Source organism: Filicampus tigris, chromosome 2, assembly GCF_054856515.1.
Source record: "Filicampus tigris isolate MCC_2025a chromosome 2, RoL_Ftig_1.0, whole genome shotgun sequence".
In the NCBI taxonomy this organism is placed as follows: domain Eukaryota; kingdom Metazoa; phylum Chordata; class Actinopteri; order Syngnathiformes; family Syngnathidae; genus Filicampus; species Filicampus tigris.
The window spans coordinates 3,595,239-3,613,161 of record NC_141218.1 but is presented as its reverse complement, the minus strand read 5'-3'; the positions used below and the strand labels follow the sequence as shown (position 1 = coordinate 3,613,161).

At 42.1% G+C, this 17,923-nt stretch overlaps 2 protein-coding genes across 8 annotated transcripts in view; both read right to left on the bottom strand.

Annotated features, from left to right (window-relative positions):
* The window catches only part of LOC147150929 (pyruvate carboxylase, mitochondrial-like), a 147,252-nt gene extending 140,105 nt beyond the window's left edge, over positions 1–7,147 (bottom strand). Inside the window, exon 1 of one of the 2 annotated variants that reach the window (XM_086018546.1) lies at positions 6,696–7,147. In XM_086018546.1, coding sequence (XP_085874672.1) covers positions 6,696–6,697 — 2 coding nt within the window. In that variant the 5' untranslated portion in view covers positions 6,698–7,147. Of the gene's footprint in view, positions 1–4,493; positions 4,648–6,695 lie in introns of those variants that run through there. The other variant, XM_086018556.1, reaches the window with a different exon arrangement.
* Positions 7,148–9,081: 1,934 nt separating this feature from the next.
* Positions 9,082–17,923, bottom strand: LOC147150928 (uncharacterized). Of its 6 annotated transcripts, none has more exons than XM_086024460.1 (12): positions 17,901–17,923; positions 16,707–16,822; positions 15,366–16,244; positions 14,884–14,981; positions 14,626–14,798; positions 12,910–13,052; positions 12,725–12,828; positions 12,594–12,654; positions 12,312–12,400; positions 12,068–12,205; positions 10,907–11,007; positions 9,082–10,830 (listed from the first exon to the last, which is right to left on the bottom strand). In XM_086024460.1, the coding sequence occupies exons 3-12, from the start codon at positions 16,225–16,227 to the stop codon at positions 10,488–10,490; spliced, it is 2,112 nt and encodes a 703-aa protein (XP_085880586.1). In that variant the 5' UTR covers positions 16,228–16,244; positions 16,707–16,822; positions 17,901–17,923; the 3' UTR covers positions 9,082–10,487. The 6 variants fall into 6 exon arrangements, with proteins under 6 accessions (XP_085880586.1, XP_085880589.1, XP_085880587.1 ...); XM_086024463.1 differs by lacking the exon at positions 17,901–17,923 and adding an exon at positions 17,026–17,105 and having other exon boundaries at positions 16,596–16,822; XM_086024461.1 differs by lacking the exon at positions 17,901–17,923 and adding an exon at positions 17,026–17,105.

Here is a 17,923-nt window from a genome sequence, read left to right as displayed (position 1 = left end):
GTGGGGGGAATAACAATGAATCGGCATACTACACCTGCAAGTTACAAATGCTTTGAGAGTGCTACCGCTTACTTGCACTCAGTGGATCTGTTCCCTCAATTATAATCACATCTCAGGCTTAAAATAAATAAATAAAACCGAGCAGGGCACACAAAAATGAATAAATAGTGTACACACAATGAGCCTCTTCCGTTTGTTTACTTGAGCTAATGAAGGAACAGGAAAACAAACTACTTTTTCAAAGCATCTTGGAATGTCACTGCCACCCCGTGGCCAATTGGCAGCATTACTTACATCTGAAAAATGCAATACAGTCCTGTATTTGTCTTGACGATATACTAAACGCTGCACTGCTCTTGAAGAGTACTAACCCCACCCACACACACCCAGCCCCGCCCCAAAAACAAAAACTAGGCCAATTTTCATTATCTGAAAGTATTTACTGTAATTGCAATTATTTGGGAGTTGTCAGTAATTTATAGAAAACAACTAAAAATCTTTGTCGTATTCCTTTAAATAGTAACAAACAGGAGGTACAAAGTGTTGTTTTTCATTCGTCACACTTTTTCAACATGCATCTCCTCCCACATAATTCATCTGATTGGCAACATTCCAATTTCAAGATATTCCAAAAATTCACGCCATGAGGGCTAGTATTTATCTCATTCCGAATATTTCCGGGTTTTCCCAAGATTCAACATTTTTCACCCAAAATTTCACCATTCAAGCCCAATGAGGCCGAGTTTTCCTGAAAGGTTGTTTATCATTCATTCTAATGAACATTCAGCATTACATAGTTACATTGGTCACGTTTAAAATTTAAATCATTCGGCTCATTCACTTCATCTTGGGAAGGATTTTCAACTTGCCAACAATTCCCACTGAGCAAAAATTAAAAATGTTCACCCTAACAGTACCCACAAAAAAAATCCCAATTTATTCCCAATGAAATTTTCAACAAAACAGATTCACATTGTCTGCATTTGAAATTCAAAACCTTCAACTCATTCAATTCACATGAATTCAGATTTACCAAAAATTCAACATTTTCCCAAATCAAGTTCCCACAAAAAAAATCCCTATTCATTCTCAATGACACATTCATCAAAACAGATTTACATCGTTCCAAATAAATTTGACATTTTCAGCTCATTCAATTCACCTTGGAAATGATTTTCAACATTCCGTAATTTCCGAGCCCCTCAAAAACGTCCACATTCATTCGCAATGACACATTGGTAAAAAAACATTCATTATATCAAATATGATTTCAAATCATTCTACATCTTTCACTGTCATTCCACATTCTTCACAATCATTCCACGTTGCAACATTTTTTCATTCAGCATTTCAGCCTTCACACACAAAAGCTAATGTGGAGTTTTTCAGTGGTCTCAATTTATTTTTCAGAGTTTTACATTTAGCAGAGGTGGGCAAGAGTTAAATATGACATAATACGACTTCCACAACACTGCTGCCTACTCTCGCTACCTTTTATTTATTCATGTGCAACTGCCACATACGGTGCAGCTTGCCTGCTGTTGGAAACATGCACATAGGAGACTTTTTGGACACTATCCTTGTCTGCTGCCACTGAGCAGAATTCCCCCACTGTGGGACAAATAAAGGCATATTCTGTTCTATTCTATCGTCTCGGACTAAATAAGAAATGAAAAGCGGCATTTTGATAAGGTTGCAATCCATGACCGGAATTGAAATATATCAAAGGCGTGCACGGTGGGAGATCGCCTGCCCGCAGATGCTAAGTGAAGCTGCAGCCGTGTATTAAAAATGCTCTTTGATCACTTCTGAAGCTGGAAATGCAGCAGGCAAGGCAGCGCGGCCCCGCAGCAGAGAATATCTTCCTAAAGTGCAGTGGGACACACAGCCGTGACGCTCAGGCTGAAACCGCCACAAAGTCATTTGGGGGCGTTCGTGTCTTGCGACCTGCAAGTCGAACGAAAACGATGTCAGCTTGGCGCGGGCTCTTTTCAACAGCTCCACTTTGTCACATCGTCTCCTATGTGAAAGTCACACAGGATATAAATAAGACGACGGTGTTAGGAAAATGGCATTTGTTGTGCAACACAGCGAGGCCAAATTGGCAAAAGGACAACTTTGTGTCACAAGCAAGTCGGCAGCGCCCTCCTGTGGTTCATTCGGGCAACGCACGAAGAAAGGAATTGCTTGCCAAGTTCGACAGGGTGACTTTTATTAAGGAAGCGTTTCGTAACGCAACATGGGAGCCAAGCCCTCCAATAGGACCCGCGCAACTCTTGCGGAAAGGAAAAAATACACACATGATATGACTCAAACATGAATCAACTATGCTAACATCTGCTTTATCTTCGTCGGATGTTGTAATGTGTTATGTGTTAAAAAAAAAAAAAATAAAGTGAAATAAACTATATGTTTTTGGAATGCACTAATATCAGCAAAATAAATCGGTTGTGCCCTAGTGTGCATTTTGTTTCAGTGGCTTACAATAATAAATGATATGTTATTGTTACATACAATAAATACTTTCTGGGAATAAAACCTCTGCCTTGTTTTTGATGAACACGTGGTTGGTCGTTACAGAGCTCTTAAGGATTTTTCAAGGTTGGTACTTGGTAGACTTTACACAGATTGGATCGGATTGCCAGATATTTTTCATTATGAAAACAAACACAATCTGGTTCCCTCCAGGGCCGTTTTGTGCTTTCCAAGCTTTCTCAGCATATAGTTCAATTTTTTTTTCCTTTTTTCCCCCCAAATATATTTAATTAATTTGGGGTTTTTTTGGGTGTGACGGGCTCGGGTTTTTCCTCCCGTTTTCCGCGTATTACATGTTTATCAGCGTTTTGGGGAACATTTTCAAACTTTAATTGCTATTATTTTTCATAAATAATGCATTTCAATGACCGTCAATTGTACACAAATTTTGGCTATTGGTGGGCCGGGCTGGTCCCAATCCCACGCGAATAACGGGGGTCAACTGGACAGTATTTACAAGTTGCTGAAATAAAGTGGGCGGCACGGCACGGCGGTCGACTGGTTAGCACGTCCGCCTCACAGTTCAGAGGTCGCGGGTTCGATCCCGGCCCCGGCCTCCCTGTGTGGAGTTTGCATGTTCTCCCCGTGCCTGCGTGGGTTTTCTCCGGGTACTCCGGTTTCCTCCCACATTCCAAAAACATGCATGGTAAGTTGATTGGACTCTCTAAATTGCCCCTAGGTGTGATTGTGAGTGGATGTTTGTCTCTGTGTGCCCTGCGATTGGCAACCAATTCAGGGTGTCCCCTGCCTACGCTACCAAAGATTTTTTTTTTTTTTTTTACTCGCTGATCGGTTCCAAAATACTTGATGATGTAAAAAGCTTGAGAACCACTGACTTAGGTCATTGAAAAAAAATTGTGTTGGAATTTAGGTCATCCTATTTCAGATTACAAATATTCATGCTGTTTGCAGTCTTTCTGTGTGTGTGGGGTTTTTTTTTGGCCGAGCTGCAAAAGTTCCAAATAAAATGCCAAGTCACCCTCCCTGACCTCCACCTCCCAATCGCACGCCCAAACACGTCTCATCTCAACTCAAGCGTTTCAAGAGGAATAAAAACCACTTTATGAATGACTAGGACCGTGCGTGACTCCTTTGCTAGGGCAGAGTTCGTTTGTGGTTGACATATTAAACTCTGGGGGAGCAAAGTTCTGTTTTGACGCACAAGTGATGTCGTGACACACAAACGCACGTTTTGATTGCGTCAGAGCTCGGAAAGTTTTGGAGGGCGGTTCACAGCAAGCACCTTTTTGGAGACTTCAAAATCAAAAGGTCAAACCAGGTGGCCCCCTGTGCGGCAAGAAGATGCTTTCTATTTTCGACTAGTGCTGTCTGGCATCATATTTCCACTACAGTTCACAGCAGGCGACGGCGCTGTCTGAGCGCTTTGGCAGGGACAAACGCACGTGCACATGCACAATCGGTGTATTGGCAACAGGTACACTCGGCTGCTACTCATCAAATTAGGTTTTTTTTTTTGGGAGGGGGGGGGGGGGTTGAAAACGACTCCCAGCCCATCCTGCTCCCATTCGGAATGACTCCCACTGCCGTATCGCTCCCATCTTGGAAAAAGTGTGTTTAAAAAGGGTGTCGCCCCCTCTTCCTCATGGACTCTCCCGCTTCCGTGAACTTTTTGATCCTGTACCGTCCCAATTCCGTGTTTAAAGGATTCCCATTCTCGCATTCAAAACGCTCCGCCGACCCATCATTCAGACCACTTTAATGGACTCGCGTCCAAAAACCGTTGTGTAGCAATGTGTGGAGAACATCAGCTCACACGCAGCTTGCGTTCCGGACGCATCTCTGGATTTCATTTCATTTTGTTGTACAACAAAACTTAATCAACTCCAGACGCCCCCGCAAGAGACTGGTAGAAGAATGCTTGTTAAAGAAAAACAGCACCAGAAAAAACAGCCCGCCTGAAAAGAGATCAGTTCAACACGCACAGTATGAACTCGTACCTGTCGCTCAATCGAGACCGCAGTAAATGTCGCGCAGCTCAAGGATGAAGCGCGAGTGGAGTAAAGGTTGTTAAAACAAAAGAAGAGGCAGATGCACATGAGCCGGTTCAAAGGTTAAAACGAGACACCGGAGTGAGGCCGTGCGCGACGTGTGGCCGCCAAGCAAACAAGCACTCTGTGCACTCACGCAGGTTTCGACATGTAAACAAGGTTCGCTTTTGTCCACGGGCCTCACTTGACAGTGACGGAAGAACGCTGACGAGCATCGACAAACTAAACAAACAAAACCCCTCTGGCAACAGAGAAGAGAAAAACAATTACACGGGTGGGTAACATTCAATTCATCCAGGTATTTTCAATCGCACAGTAGCACGTTATCACCTGAAATGCATTGTTAAAATGTCAACTTTATCTAATGATAACGTGATAATGAACCTATCACGTCATAAAAACTCAAACTTATAACGCGAACCGTATCACGTACGCTATCATGTGAAATGTATCAGGGTAAAACCTGAACTTTATCACGGTCAAATGTAAAATTTGTCAAGTAAAAATGTTAAACTTATCACACTATAACGTGAACTTCACATAACGTTATACTGAACCTATTCATGTTATAGCGTAAAATTGATCTTGTTAAAATGTGAACTTCATCATGTTATAATGTGACACGGAACCTAACCTTCCTTATTATAAAAAATGAAACTCATCACTTGATACTGTTAAAATTATTTGCTCAAACTTAAAATGTGAAATTGATTTTGTCAAAAAGTAAAGCAGATCACGTTAAAATGAACGCTATTTCAATTTATTTCATGTTTATAGATGCCACAACATACTGTGGATGAATGAAAAAAAAATCTCTAACACACAACATTACAACATTTATAGCTAATGCTAATTTCCATTGCCCGTCCCTAGAAGACTTTTTCGGCAAACACACAACAAACTTCATTTGAAATAACGTTACAACTAGGGGTGTAACAAAACCCGGTTTGAACCGGAAAATAGATTTTTTTTATTTAAAAGGATGCAAGAGCATTGAATCGAGCCAAATCTAATTGTTCTACTATATACACAAACATATCAAATCGTCTTTGTTTGGAGTGATATATCTTGGCACATTTATAGTACAAACAAGGTCATCTAAATATACGTAACATGACAACAGAAAAGTCATTGCATTGTACCCTCTTGAACTGAGCCGTACCATATCAATTCATAATCCCACTGAGTTGAATCGAATTGAATTGCTGTCTGGCATCATATCCGCTTAAAAAGATCGAAACGTCCTAACATTTTCTTGCTTTGTACCAAAAAAAAAAAAACAAATCAATGATCGTTTGAATAATCGTGATTTCAATTATTACCAAAATTATTGTGATTAATATTTTTTTTTCATAATCGAACAGCCCTATTATACTGATCACGTTATAATGTCAAATGTATCACATTAAAAGGTGAAATTTACCACATTAAAACGTGACATTTATCACAATAAAATTTGAAATTTGAATGTCAAAACACGTATGTACACGACATGAATCTTGTTACTGTAAAACGGTACGTTACGTTGTAACATGATGCTGATACATTTTTTTTTTTTTTTTTTGGGCATCTAAGTAATGGAATAGAACAAATATGATTAGCCACGAAATGCGGCGTTTCAGAACACCGGTGGGTATGCAGGATGGTTGTTCGCCAGCTATGCCTGGCAACAACAACCTTATTGTAAGCACCCGTCATTGACTCTACGCTTGAACATTCATTAGAAGATACTCTTTTTTTCTTCTTTTTTTTTTCCTTTGCATTTTTTTGCATTTTCTAAACACTTTTCCAGTTAAAGCATTGAAGCGGGCCGGCTGTGCGTCTTCGCAAAAGTTGTTGAAAGACTTCCTACTACTTGAGCAGCTGCATTGCAGGCGGCGACGTCCACGTTTAAAAGAGCCAGCAAGCTCCATATTAGCAGCGCGAGGCTAGCTAAAGTCAACTAGCTCCCGTCACGCGTCCATTTTTGTTCTTTTTTTTTTTGTTGTTGTTGTTTGTTTTTTTTAATCTGACAGATGTGACAGCCTGGCACATGCGCGCGTGTGTGGCGAAACATATGGCAAAGCGGGCAGCCTGGAAGAGAAATCACACGCGCACACGCGCACACGGAAGACAGGCAGAGCTAGCACGCTGTCGTGCATCAGTACTCACATGTTGTGCGTCCGACGACAGGTAACAGGACACCGAGTGTAAACAGTCGACTATTTGAGGCGCGCTTTGGCGTGTTTGTTTGGGTTTCGCCCACGTAGCTCCACGCACGCACGGTCACGCTTGGAGGAGGAAGAAGAGGGCGGGTGGGATGTGAGACGGAGAGCTCTGCTGCTACTTGGGATCAGCTGGCTTCATATGCGCACTCAAGGAAATGGCGAGGAGGGACGGGACGGGACTGGACGGGACGTGACGGGACCGAGCCGTCTGGCGGAGTGGCCGTGGGAGGATTTGAGGACGGACGGAGGCGCGTGTTTGTCAGCAGAGGAGAAGTGGGCGAGCGGCTAATGCTAAGTGATAGCAGCTCGGTGCGGTTGGTTCGGTTAATCTCTTCCCTTCTCGCACAAACTCTGATCCCTCTCGCTCAGGCTGTGACGTCACACGACGCCCTCTCGGCCTTCGGCGGCCAATCAGAGAAGAGGGCGCGGCATCACGGGCTGGCGCGAGTTTCGAATGTCATTGATGTCATTTGAGGCCTTATGGTGCATTACGTAAGTACGTAAGTGTGTAATGAATTTAACGTATGGGTTATTGAATGTATCAACTATTTTCTATGAAAAAATGTTTTTACCGTTTTTTGTCTTTTTTTTTTTAAGTATATTTTTTATTTTGTTTTCTGAATATTTTTTCTGTTATGTTGGGATTTTAAATACTGAAAAAATACAAACCCTAAAAAAAACCACAAAATATCCAACAACAAAAAGTATCTACTTTCCACTCACTGATCTGGAACAATCACGTGTTTTTTTTCTTGTTTAAATGTGATTAAAATTTCGTTTTATTCCTCTTCAAAGCTGCTCTTTGTATTTGATTTTACTGCATACTTTTTGTATTGATAACATGAGTGATGTTTGTGCGCGCGCACGCGTGTGTGTGCGTGGGCGGGTGTGCGCGGGTGTGTGGTGGGAGTGCGTGTGCACGTGTGTGGGTGTGAACAATACTGCCAGTTTGGTTTCTCGTTAGCTAGCTAGTGAGCTCGCGAGTCATTTTTACAAAAGGCAGACAAAAACACACTTGTATAGGCAGGCATTCCATTGATTGTGAATTGATTATTTGTTTGTTTCTTGTATTACTTATTCATTAGATACTATTTTAATTTGTATTATGATCACGCAAAGAACTTTGCGAGTACTGAGACATGCCAAATAAATAAAGCGTACGTATTCACTTCCTTCCAACCTGTTATTTGTTAGTATCCAAATTAAATGAACATACATGGGATAAATAACATTTATTTACAGTTTACAAGCTGCCAAGATTTTTTTTTTTTAAATGACATAATCAGCTTTTTAACACAGTGGAACATTACATAAAATGTCACTGTGTAAACAGGATTATATTCATTCAATTAACTTCAACAAAAGTGAGCATTATTAACTTGTTGTGGGCCTAATTTTGTGCCCAGCTGTTCCCCAACCTTTATTAAACCAAGACACATATTTTACGTTCATATGCTTTGTGACAATTAAGACATAAAAGGTGAACTTAACTCTAAAGTAAAAGTTTTTTAACACAAAACATGTGAGGGACTGTGACATAACACAAACTCGTGACTGCCGTACTCGAGTTTGCTGTCCGACCAGCTCCGAATAAACAAGTTGATGAACACGTCACAAAACAATGAAACTTAGTGAACACTTCAAATGGCGTCCAACATGCATTGACCCACTTTTCCGTCTCATGCGCACGCACTGAACTTCGCTTGCTTTTCTCTTTCAAGCTTCATCCATGTGGGTGCTGCCTCAAAGCCTGTAATTAAAGCCGACCTCCCCACACTGTTGTGATTCGGTTGTGTAATAGTTGGCACACACTTCACATTGTTGTTGTCACAGGTTTTACTTCTTCTTTTAACCCGTGAGGATTCATATATGTTTACACTGAAAAGCCTCACAGAAACTGAAAGATTCTTGCAGATGAAGTCTGTCAATTAAAAATCAAACGTTGAGCTTGTGTGGCCCGGCTGCATGGATACTGCTGATGTCACGCCCTGGCGTGCTGTGGCTATTTTGAATTTGTCATCAGTGCTATTTGACAATTTCCCGAAGCCCTTTCCTGCACCAGGTGTATCCTGAGGGAGAAATGTGGCAGCAGACGGGGAAAAACTTGGACTTCAATCGGTGTGTTGAAATGGAGCAAAGGCCACTGTTTGCAGTGATTTTATGACAAAGTAGGGCAGACATACTTACCCTGCACAGACATAATAATCGGCATTCATTTAGATATGGGGATCCAATTACGCCAGGCGTGCTGTAAACTGGTAAAGCTGGTAGTAAAGCCGCCCAAAAACCTACTGTCTATAATGCGTACATAATGAACACTGAACAGACACTACTTTGTAAACATCTGCACAATTTTAATAGGAACCAGAACAATTCTGCCAAGGTCCAAACCCTTACAATACAAATTCAAACATGACTTATGTGCAAGCAGAATAACACAAAAACAAACTTTAAACAAAGCAAAGGGATTTGAAACAAAGTACCCTGCAAGTCAAGTTACAATTCGACTGAAATGGACATCAAACTGCCTTCAGGCCAATGGTTTGGGATTTTTCATGATCATTTGTTTTCATTTCATTTAATGTGTTGCTAAAAAAAAAAAAAATCTGTTAGCTTTAATTAGATTTTGGGACATGTTTGATAGGTTTCATTATTTCAAAAAAGTGTGATTTTCGATTTGTTTTGATTAGTTTTAGAATTAGTTTTTGTTTTGTTTTTAAAATACAGTACCAGTCAAAACTCAATTTTGTTGATGGTTGGACGTAGGACGAGAACTCTTTTAAAAAGGAGGGACTAAGCGAAGGCGGAGGTAGGTTTTCGTCCATCCCTCTATACGTCCCTAACCGGGTCAAGTGCCGGCTGACGTGTTGTGTTGCGTTCTTTAAAAAAAAAAAAAAAAACTGCCTTGTTAAGCCTGCACAACACTGGAGAGCTCTTTATTATGTGCGTTCCCTGGCTGCAGTATTGTTCTCTTAGGCATTGTCTGCCCTCTAGTGGACGCCCATTTCACTGACGAGGGGGAAAAAAAAACCACTGAAAGCTATGACCCGGAAGTGGAAGACGTTCGTTCTCCTCCTAAAATAACATTGCCTTATTTTTGCAATAATTCTTTTTTATTGCGAAACAACGCAATAAAAAGTGAAAAAATGCAACAAAACGCAATAGTATCATGTTATTACTCTATCTTAAATATTCTCGTGGTGTCCGCGTCGTCATCATCATCACCATCATCATCATCACATCACGACGATGGCTGGCGGTAGCTAAAAAGCTGTCTTAGTTCAGCAATACCGATATAAATACATTTAAAATGAACCCCGAAAGCTTCATGTATGGAATCAATTGACAAGACCAAAACGAAGGACATTTCCGCTTTTAGTTAAATAGTTGGTTTTATAAAGGTAAGCTATATTTTCAGATAGCTTTGGTTTTGAAAGGCAATTTCATTTTTATTTTATTTCATGAATAAAAATGCTTTTTCAACTGTAATTTTAATGATTTCATTCATTTCCATTCACTTGAATAACCTTGCTTCGTGCTCGCATTGCAATCGTCACAGGAGCTAACCCGGGAAACAGGTGAGATGTGATGTTCGCAATTGGCCGGGCTTCACGGCAGTTTGACCTTGATTTTAGTTCCATGAAGAACATTTTATAGCAAAGAACATTTTTGCCGGTGACGCCCAACTACCGTGATGCAGGAAATTACCCAATTTCAAACGTGGGGAAATTTAGATTTAAGGTACGTACGGCTCCATTTCAAACTCTTCAAAGTAGTGCCATGACTGGTTAAAAACGGAAGCGTATGGGGCTTCTCTTTGGATTGCGCCATCAGCGTCGACAATGGCGCCTACGTCAATGTTTGGGTCGCCGGTGTATGTTGATGCTACGGGCAGGCTGGCATCGTTGCAGGAAAAATGTCCAGGAGCGAGGCTGTGACCGCTTTGATGGTAGAAGTCGTCGCCTGAGGAGTCAACCACGGGAGGCAAATGTTGAACCAGGAGCCTATTGCGCCAGGCCTTGGGAAACTTTCGATGGATTTTCATGTGAGCGTTGCGGGACTTGACCTTGGTGAACATTCTGGAGCAAACAGAGAAAATGATTACTGGTTCACAACAAGGCGGTAGGAAGGGGAAAAAAAAACGGATCGACCCACTTGCCGCACTTTGTGCAAGGGAAGGAGCCAGCCAATGGGGGCGCGGGGCACGCCTCCTCCGGTCCAGGCTGCTTTTCCGATGGCGGAGAGGCGGGCATTTCCTACGGAAGACGGCACCGGTCGTAATTTGGGCCCGACCAATGTTATTATACTTAACCAAACTAAAACTAAAATGGAAAGCATTTTTGTTAAACGAAATACAATAATAACAAAAATTTGCAAAAAAAACAACAACAACTCACTGAAAGTATATCTTGTATTAATAAAACTAACTAAAACTATAATCATAGCAAAAATGTTCTTTGCTTTCATACATGGCCTTTTTTTGCATTCATTTTAAATTAATTTAAATGATTAATTTCAGTGTTGCTGTACGTCCGGACAGAAGAAGGAAGGTCAAACAGTTGTTTGACAAACGTTGTTTACTTTACTTTATTACGCAACACTTTGTGACCTTTTTTAAAAATCTTGCACTCAACTAATACTACATATATTAAAACAAATATAAAAAAAACAATAAAAAAACTAAGACTAATACTAATAATAACTCAACTAAAATGACGCATTTCCCAAAAATAAAAACTAATAAAAACTAGCTAGCTTGCTCTAAAAACTAATTCAAATTAACTAAACTCAAAAAACAAGAGTCAAAAGGAAATAAAAAATAATTATGAAGAACGATATGAACTTTTTATAAACCTGGGCCCGACAGATTATTCGGCCGATATTAGCTCTTTAAAATCGTCCAAATATCAGATGGTTTTTTTTGTTTTGTTTACACATTAACATATTACAAAGTAAGGCAAAGATAATGACATTCACATATTACGCCGAGAAAAAAAAATCAACCAAAAAATACATCGTCCAATTTTTGCCGATTTTTCTCTCTGCTGTGAAGCTAAACAAATACTAAAGGACAAAGTACAGTAAATGTTCTGCCTGTAATTCACATCTTAATGGCTGTAAGTGTTAATAGTGACCAAAAAATACGTTCTTTTACTCATTATTATATATTGTTTTCAATTAATCGGCTAATGGAATTTTATCCTGCCAAATATTGAAATCGGCGTCTGCCTTTAAAAATCCTTTCCGGTTGGGCCCGCGTGGTAATCCCGCATCACAATATTATGCGAGCATAAATGACGATGGTAAAACACTCACAATTTCACTCTTGCCTTGCTCCGGCTCGCCTTCCTTCTCATCCCGATTCTCCAGCTTTGCATGTCTGTGCTGCTTAGCTTGGCTTTTCGTGACCAGGTAATAAAACTCCACACACTGGCTCACGGTTTTAGTCTTCACCTGCAACACATAAAGCTGTCCAAGTGTGCAAAGTGCAAAAAAAACTCCCATTCTTACACATACTTCCTTGATGCAGGGCGATTACTGAATTCACAGTGCATGGTACCATTTTGTGTATGAGCGAGAAGTTTTTTCCGTGCGTGTTGAGGGCCTGGTTGAAGGTGCTCTTTTCACTCTGGTTCCAAACGTCACTACCTGCACAAGGGGATGACAAATGCGCGATTGTACGCGTGAAGCAGAACAAGGGGGAGGGGGCACAAAGACTGCCTTTGTATGCACAGAGGCAAACAAGCTCTCCTTCGCCGACTAAGTTCAAAGTCGGCCAACATCACTTGTTGTGAGGAGGCTCTACCGCATGCGCGCAGAATGTGCGGAGGTGAAAGGTTACCAGCGTAGTGGTAGTCTTCTGTTGGTAACGTCCCAGTTAGCAGGAGCATCTCCAGCGTGGCCTGCACGGGAGAGCGGCCGAGCTGTGAGGCGGGCAAGCAACGCCACGGGAAAGACGCGGGTGACGCCTACCATGATGTCGGCCTGACAGGCGTGCAGAGAGTGCAGCGCCAGCTCCACGTTGCTGCCCCCTCCTGGAAAGCAACTGGAGCGACTGAGCGACAGCAGCTTGTCCACTGAGCGCGCACCCAAAAAGATGCTTTGTGTCATACACTGAGGCCAAGATTGGGAATATTGCATCGGGGCAGGTGTTCAACCTTGCTCCTGCGTCTTGCGACTCTCCGTGACCTCATCGCAAGACTTCCACAGCGAGGCTTCCCAGGTCAATTTCTCCCCGTCCTCACCGAAGCGGAGCAGAGGGGGGAGCTTTGCTTGGAAATTACTACCTATGTTGATCATTCTGAGGAGAAAGAAGTAGGAATGGCCGGGCCGATTATTGGCGCCGATATTCTGCGCTTTGACGAATATCGGCATCGGCCTTTTTAAAAAAAATCTGATGGCCGATAATAAATCAATTTAAAACTGAGTTGGAATCAAAACAAAGATATGTGAAAGTTACATTTTCTGTCATTTTGAAATTTTGGAGAAAATTATATGGAGGTATTTATTTTAAGTGTTTTCATTTCACTTTTTAAGACACGCTGACGACCCTGGGTGTTCCCTGAACTTTTTGTTAGAATTTGGTAAGAAACATGTATATTGTCCAAAAATTATAGTAATAATAATACCCCCCCCCAAAAGATCTACATTATGGAAATCTGAAAAATTGTTCAATTAAAACATGCTTAAAGACGTTTCAACAAAGTTATGAATTTTCTTTTTTTTTCTCCTTTTTAAAAAATTTATTTTAACGCCAATATTTTCTTTTTTACGAAAAATTAATATCACCAACAAATATCGGTTATTTGACTGCTAATAATCGGTATCGGCCCTGAAAAAAATATATCGGTCTATCTCTAGAAAGAAGTCCAGGAGTGGTCAACCACTGACATTATCATGCGTAGGTTCCTAATGAAGCCTTGACGCTCGGAAAGACGAACAGTTTATGTCAAAATGAAAAATGAAAGCAGTGATACAAACATGAGTCCAGCAAAAGAAAAATTCAGAATGTAAAAGGCCAAAAGGTGACAAGTGAATGGCACATTGTGCTGCCTTGGCCACCTGGGGGCAGTATAAGACTGACATACAGGTATAGAGTAGTACTGACATTCTTTGCAGTGGATAAAGAATATATAGCCTGTGAGGTGGGCGGGTGGAGGTCGAAGGTTGCGGGGGGGGGGGGGGGGGGGTGTCTGTTGGTTGGTGCTGGAGCCTACCCCAGCCGTCACAAAAATAGGCATTGATCATTGCTTTCCAAAGTGAAAGCCGATGCTTGTAAATGTCTTATTTGGATTTAACACAATAAAAATCAGTCCGCTCTCATAGAGGACTAAAGGAATTTGAGAATATTTACTGTTGAGAGGCTGAAATTCTGAGGAGTTGGACAAGTTTATGTCTCTAAACAGTCATCAAAAATAATGATCGATTAATTTGATAATTGATTCGATGTTGATTAAATTGCTTAATTCAATTGATTGTGGCACCTCTACTATGTGCGTGTATATATATATATTAGTGCTGTCGAGCGATTCAATTTTTTAACTAATTAATCGCAAAGGTTTACATAATTGATCACGATTAATCGTATTTTTCAACTACAATTTTTTCGAAGCTTGGAACCGATATTTACTTGAGTAAAATCTTGGAATTGAAAAAATGCAAAGTATATTTTGATTCAAAGACTGATGTATTAGCTTTCTTTGACCTTTAAATGCGATTCTCCTCCTGTAAAATACAACCGTTGAACGACACACCAAAGGCGTCCAACTAATTGAATGAATTTGGCTTTGGCAAATTATTTTGGATTTCTCGGACGAACCTTTGAACAACTTTTTCAAGTAAAACAACGTAAAAATCTGTCTTGGTGCACTTACGCTTCCACAGCATGCTGATCCTTCTCTGTTGGCTGAATGGAGGAGAAGGAGAAGAAAAGGCCTGTCCCTTCGCGAGCTGGATTGAGGAGGGGTCGGGGCGTATAGTGATCTCTCTTTTCCTGCTTCGAGTGAAGGAGACTGGGAAACGGAGTCCCAGTGTAGATTTGGACTTTCTACAAAAAGACGCAGTCTGTCAGTGTGTTGCTGGGGGGGAAAAAAAGGTGAAATTGTAGCCCCACTTGGGCTGAACTTGGCTACCCATTGGTGAGCGGCACTTCCTGTAGCCTGACGGGGAGATGCGTGATTCGGGTCGCTGCGTGATGTGAGAGAGGACTTTCCAGGTGAGGGCAGCTCTTCTGTCAATTGTGGGAAAAGATGCAAGACTCATTTTTTGAGGGTGTGGGCAAAGCTCTCTAGTAGCCTGCGCCATTTTGAAAAGAAATAATAATCCCAATTATTATTGCTTGATGCTTGCCCGACGATTCAAACTGATTTCAAAACTTAGTATTGATTCAACTACCAAAACTTTCCATTTAACTTGAGGAAAAATAAGAAAATGAATTAGTACCGGCAATAAATAAAAATAAAGGAATGAAAATGAAAGGAAGGGAAAGTTATTGTCATTGCACATCCACTAATACAAAGCATTTCAATCAATTATGATTATGTTTCCAGCAAGGAATAAATGTGTCAATTCACTTGACCGGGTCTTTAAATTTGACATTTTTAACAGATTGTACCTGTGATGTTGTGCGAAGCTCTCAGGCTGCCCTGCGCGGTGCCGTCCGACCCGGCGGGAATGGTCCACATCACGCCGGAGGAGTCGAGCGACGGCAGCGGCTGCGGCGGCTGCGGGTTGGAAACAAAAAAGTGGAGCGCCCCGTTGTCGTCTCCTCCCTGCGAGCTGGACTGGCTGCACGTCATGGCTGGCGAGTGAGAGGGGGCAGGTAAAGGCGTGAGAGGCGGGCTGAGCACCGAGGATTCCAGGTGAGAGAACGAGAAGGGCGACGCGGCGGATGAGCAGACGTTGGGACTAAAAAACTTCTGTGATCCAAAATGCTCCCCCTTGGCCACCGCCGATCCCCAAACGGGCCAGTGAGACTCCGGGATGCTTCTGTTGTGCTGCGGGACGACACTTTCTAAAAAGCGGCCCGGTTTCTGGATGGTTGACTTTTGCGGAGGATTCAGTGAGAGCAAAGTTTGGGGGTCCCCCGGTGGAATCGGCTGGAACCAGGGCAGCGCTGGCAACGGGCTGGGGGTCTCGCAGTTTGAGCCAAAATCCCAATTTTGGAGCTCTCCAATGCTCTGGCTCCACTTACTCGCAGCTGGGTGCCAATCGGGACCCGGGTTGGCTTCCCAGTTCCCGTTGCTGTAAAATGCGGCGTCCGCATCGTCGCAGCTGCTCTCCTTTCCGCCGCTCTCCAACCAATCTGAGGCGTTCACGCTCCGTCGTGCGGAAAAGAAGGACGTGGCCTGGTTTTTCTCTTGACTTCCAAACTGCTGCAGGGAGTCCTGGGGGGAGCCCATCGCGGGGATCAGGTGGAACGAGGCTCTTTGGGGATGGCCATTGGAAAATTGCTGAGTGGACCAAAAGTCATCCATTGTGGCTGCTTGCTTAACTAGGAGAGATGCAGAAAAATGCACACTGATGCTTTTTCGAAAGGATGTTCGTGCAAGAAAGGGCATTTGGGTTTGATTTTGCCATTTCCAAATTCGACTCTTTAAATATTCAAAAGACACTGTTGTGTTGACATCAACCTATTGGCTTTAACGTGACAAGCTGAAAACCATGAGAACTACTTTTTTTTTTTTTTTTTTTTTACATTCCTTGTCTTACTTGATTGAATCATGCAGTCTCCACATCATTTAACAGAACTGATCGCAAACAATTACGTTAAAGTAACAAGCAAGAACAAAAAGAATACGACTTATTTAGTTGAGAGTGAAGTCCAGTTGTTTGAAGCACAGACCTTCACGTTACGTGTGCGCCATCGCAGGGCAGGACGGAAAGCGAAGAAGAACGGAAAGACAAATTGCAATCAATTCAGGTTGCCTTTTTTTGGGGTTGCTTGGCTTTTTACCAGTTTTCGGCGCTCATATGTTGTGCAGGTTGGTCCTCATTCTCCGCTATCTTGACTGCGACTGCCTCTCTCACGCCATCTTCTCTGCGCAGCCGCCCGCTTTCTTTGTGCGTCACCTGAAAGTTTGCGCACGCCCACAAAGATGAGTACAAACAGAGTGTCACGCAGATGTAAGGCAAAAAGGCGCACGCACGCAGGCGCAGCTGGCGTGCGCTCAGTAAACCGCACGCATCGCTCTCTCTCTCACACACAAACACACACTTAACACTTAAGACAGGTGTCAGAAGAGACCCGCGGTGTAGTGATGTTGCCGCCTTGCCTTTTCGTCGTCGTGGTAACCACATCCTGAGGAAACAAACACTGACGGATCTCCCTCCTCTCGGCTATGTTTAACTAACTCTACATACCCAAACCCCCCCCCCCCCCATCTTTCCATTTCGCTGTCTTTCATTATCACTTTTTCACACCAACTTTGCTTCCTTTGCTTTTTTTTCTTTTGCTAGCTGTTGTCACCTGCGCTCGTCTGGCTCGTAATGAATTGACCTCATTAAGTGACTGAGTAATGCTCTTATTCTCTTTGGGTTCGAGGGGTTCTGGCCTATAATAATTTCGAGTCTTCAATGAGATAACATGGAAGATTTTGAAATGTGCCAATTTAAAAAAAAAAAAAAATTTTATTGCAGCGTGGTGGATAAACGACATGAAAGATGGAAGGATGGATTTTGGATTGCCACCTGAATGTGGAAAGAACGAATAATGTCCAGACTGGGAGGCTATGTAACCGCTTAACCAGTTTCAATGAAAAGTCTCAACAGGTGAAGCAGCACCCCCTGGAGCCCTGGAGGACAAATGTATACGTCCGTAAACGACTGAAAGATAAACAAACAATAATAAAGACATACATCGTCTCCCTTTTCTTCACTTTAGCTCCTTAAATGTACAGTAACGAAGTCACAAATAAGTATGTGGCTAAAACATGGGCTAGGAGAAAACGCCGGCTAATGCTAATGGGCTAGCAGTCTACAATAGTAGCAGTTCGCAAAAACGAACCGTTGATTTCCATCAAACATCACTGTCAAGTGATTAACACTGCCTGAAAGCAGTCACGGATTTGCAGAAATCACAAAAATCTACATAGACGACGTGACTAAGCCGTAAAATACCCAAAGATGTAATCACGTGCACACAGCTTACTTGTACATTGTACAGGACGCCGG

What these genes read in the sequence shown, in the direction of transcription:
- LOC147150928 (XM_086024460.1), bottom strand. Translation starts at nt 16,227, where the DNA reads ATGGATGACTTTTGGTCCACTCAGCAATTTTCCAATGGCCATCCCCAA. An exon ending in TCGCAAGACGCAGGAGCAAG is followed by an intron (nt 12,829 to 12,909) that starts GTTGAACACCTG and finishes GTGCGCGCTCAG; the next exon opens with TGGACAAGCTGCTGTCGCTC. An exon ending in CCTTGCACAAAGTGCGGCAA is followed by an intron (nt 10,831 to 10,906) that starts GTGGGTCGATCC and finishes TGTTTGCTCCAG; the next exon opens with AATGTTCACCAAGGTCAAGT.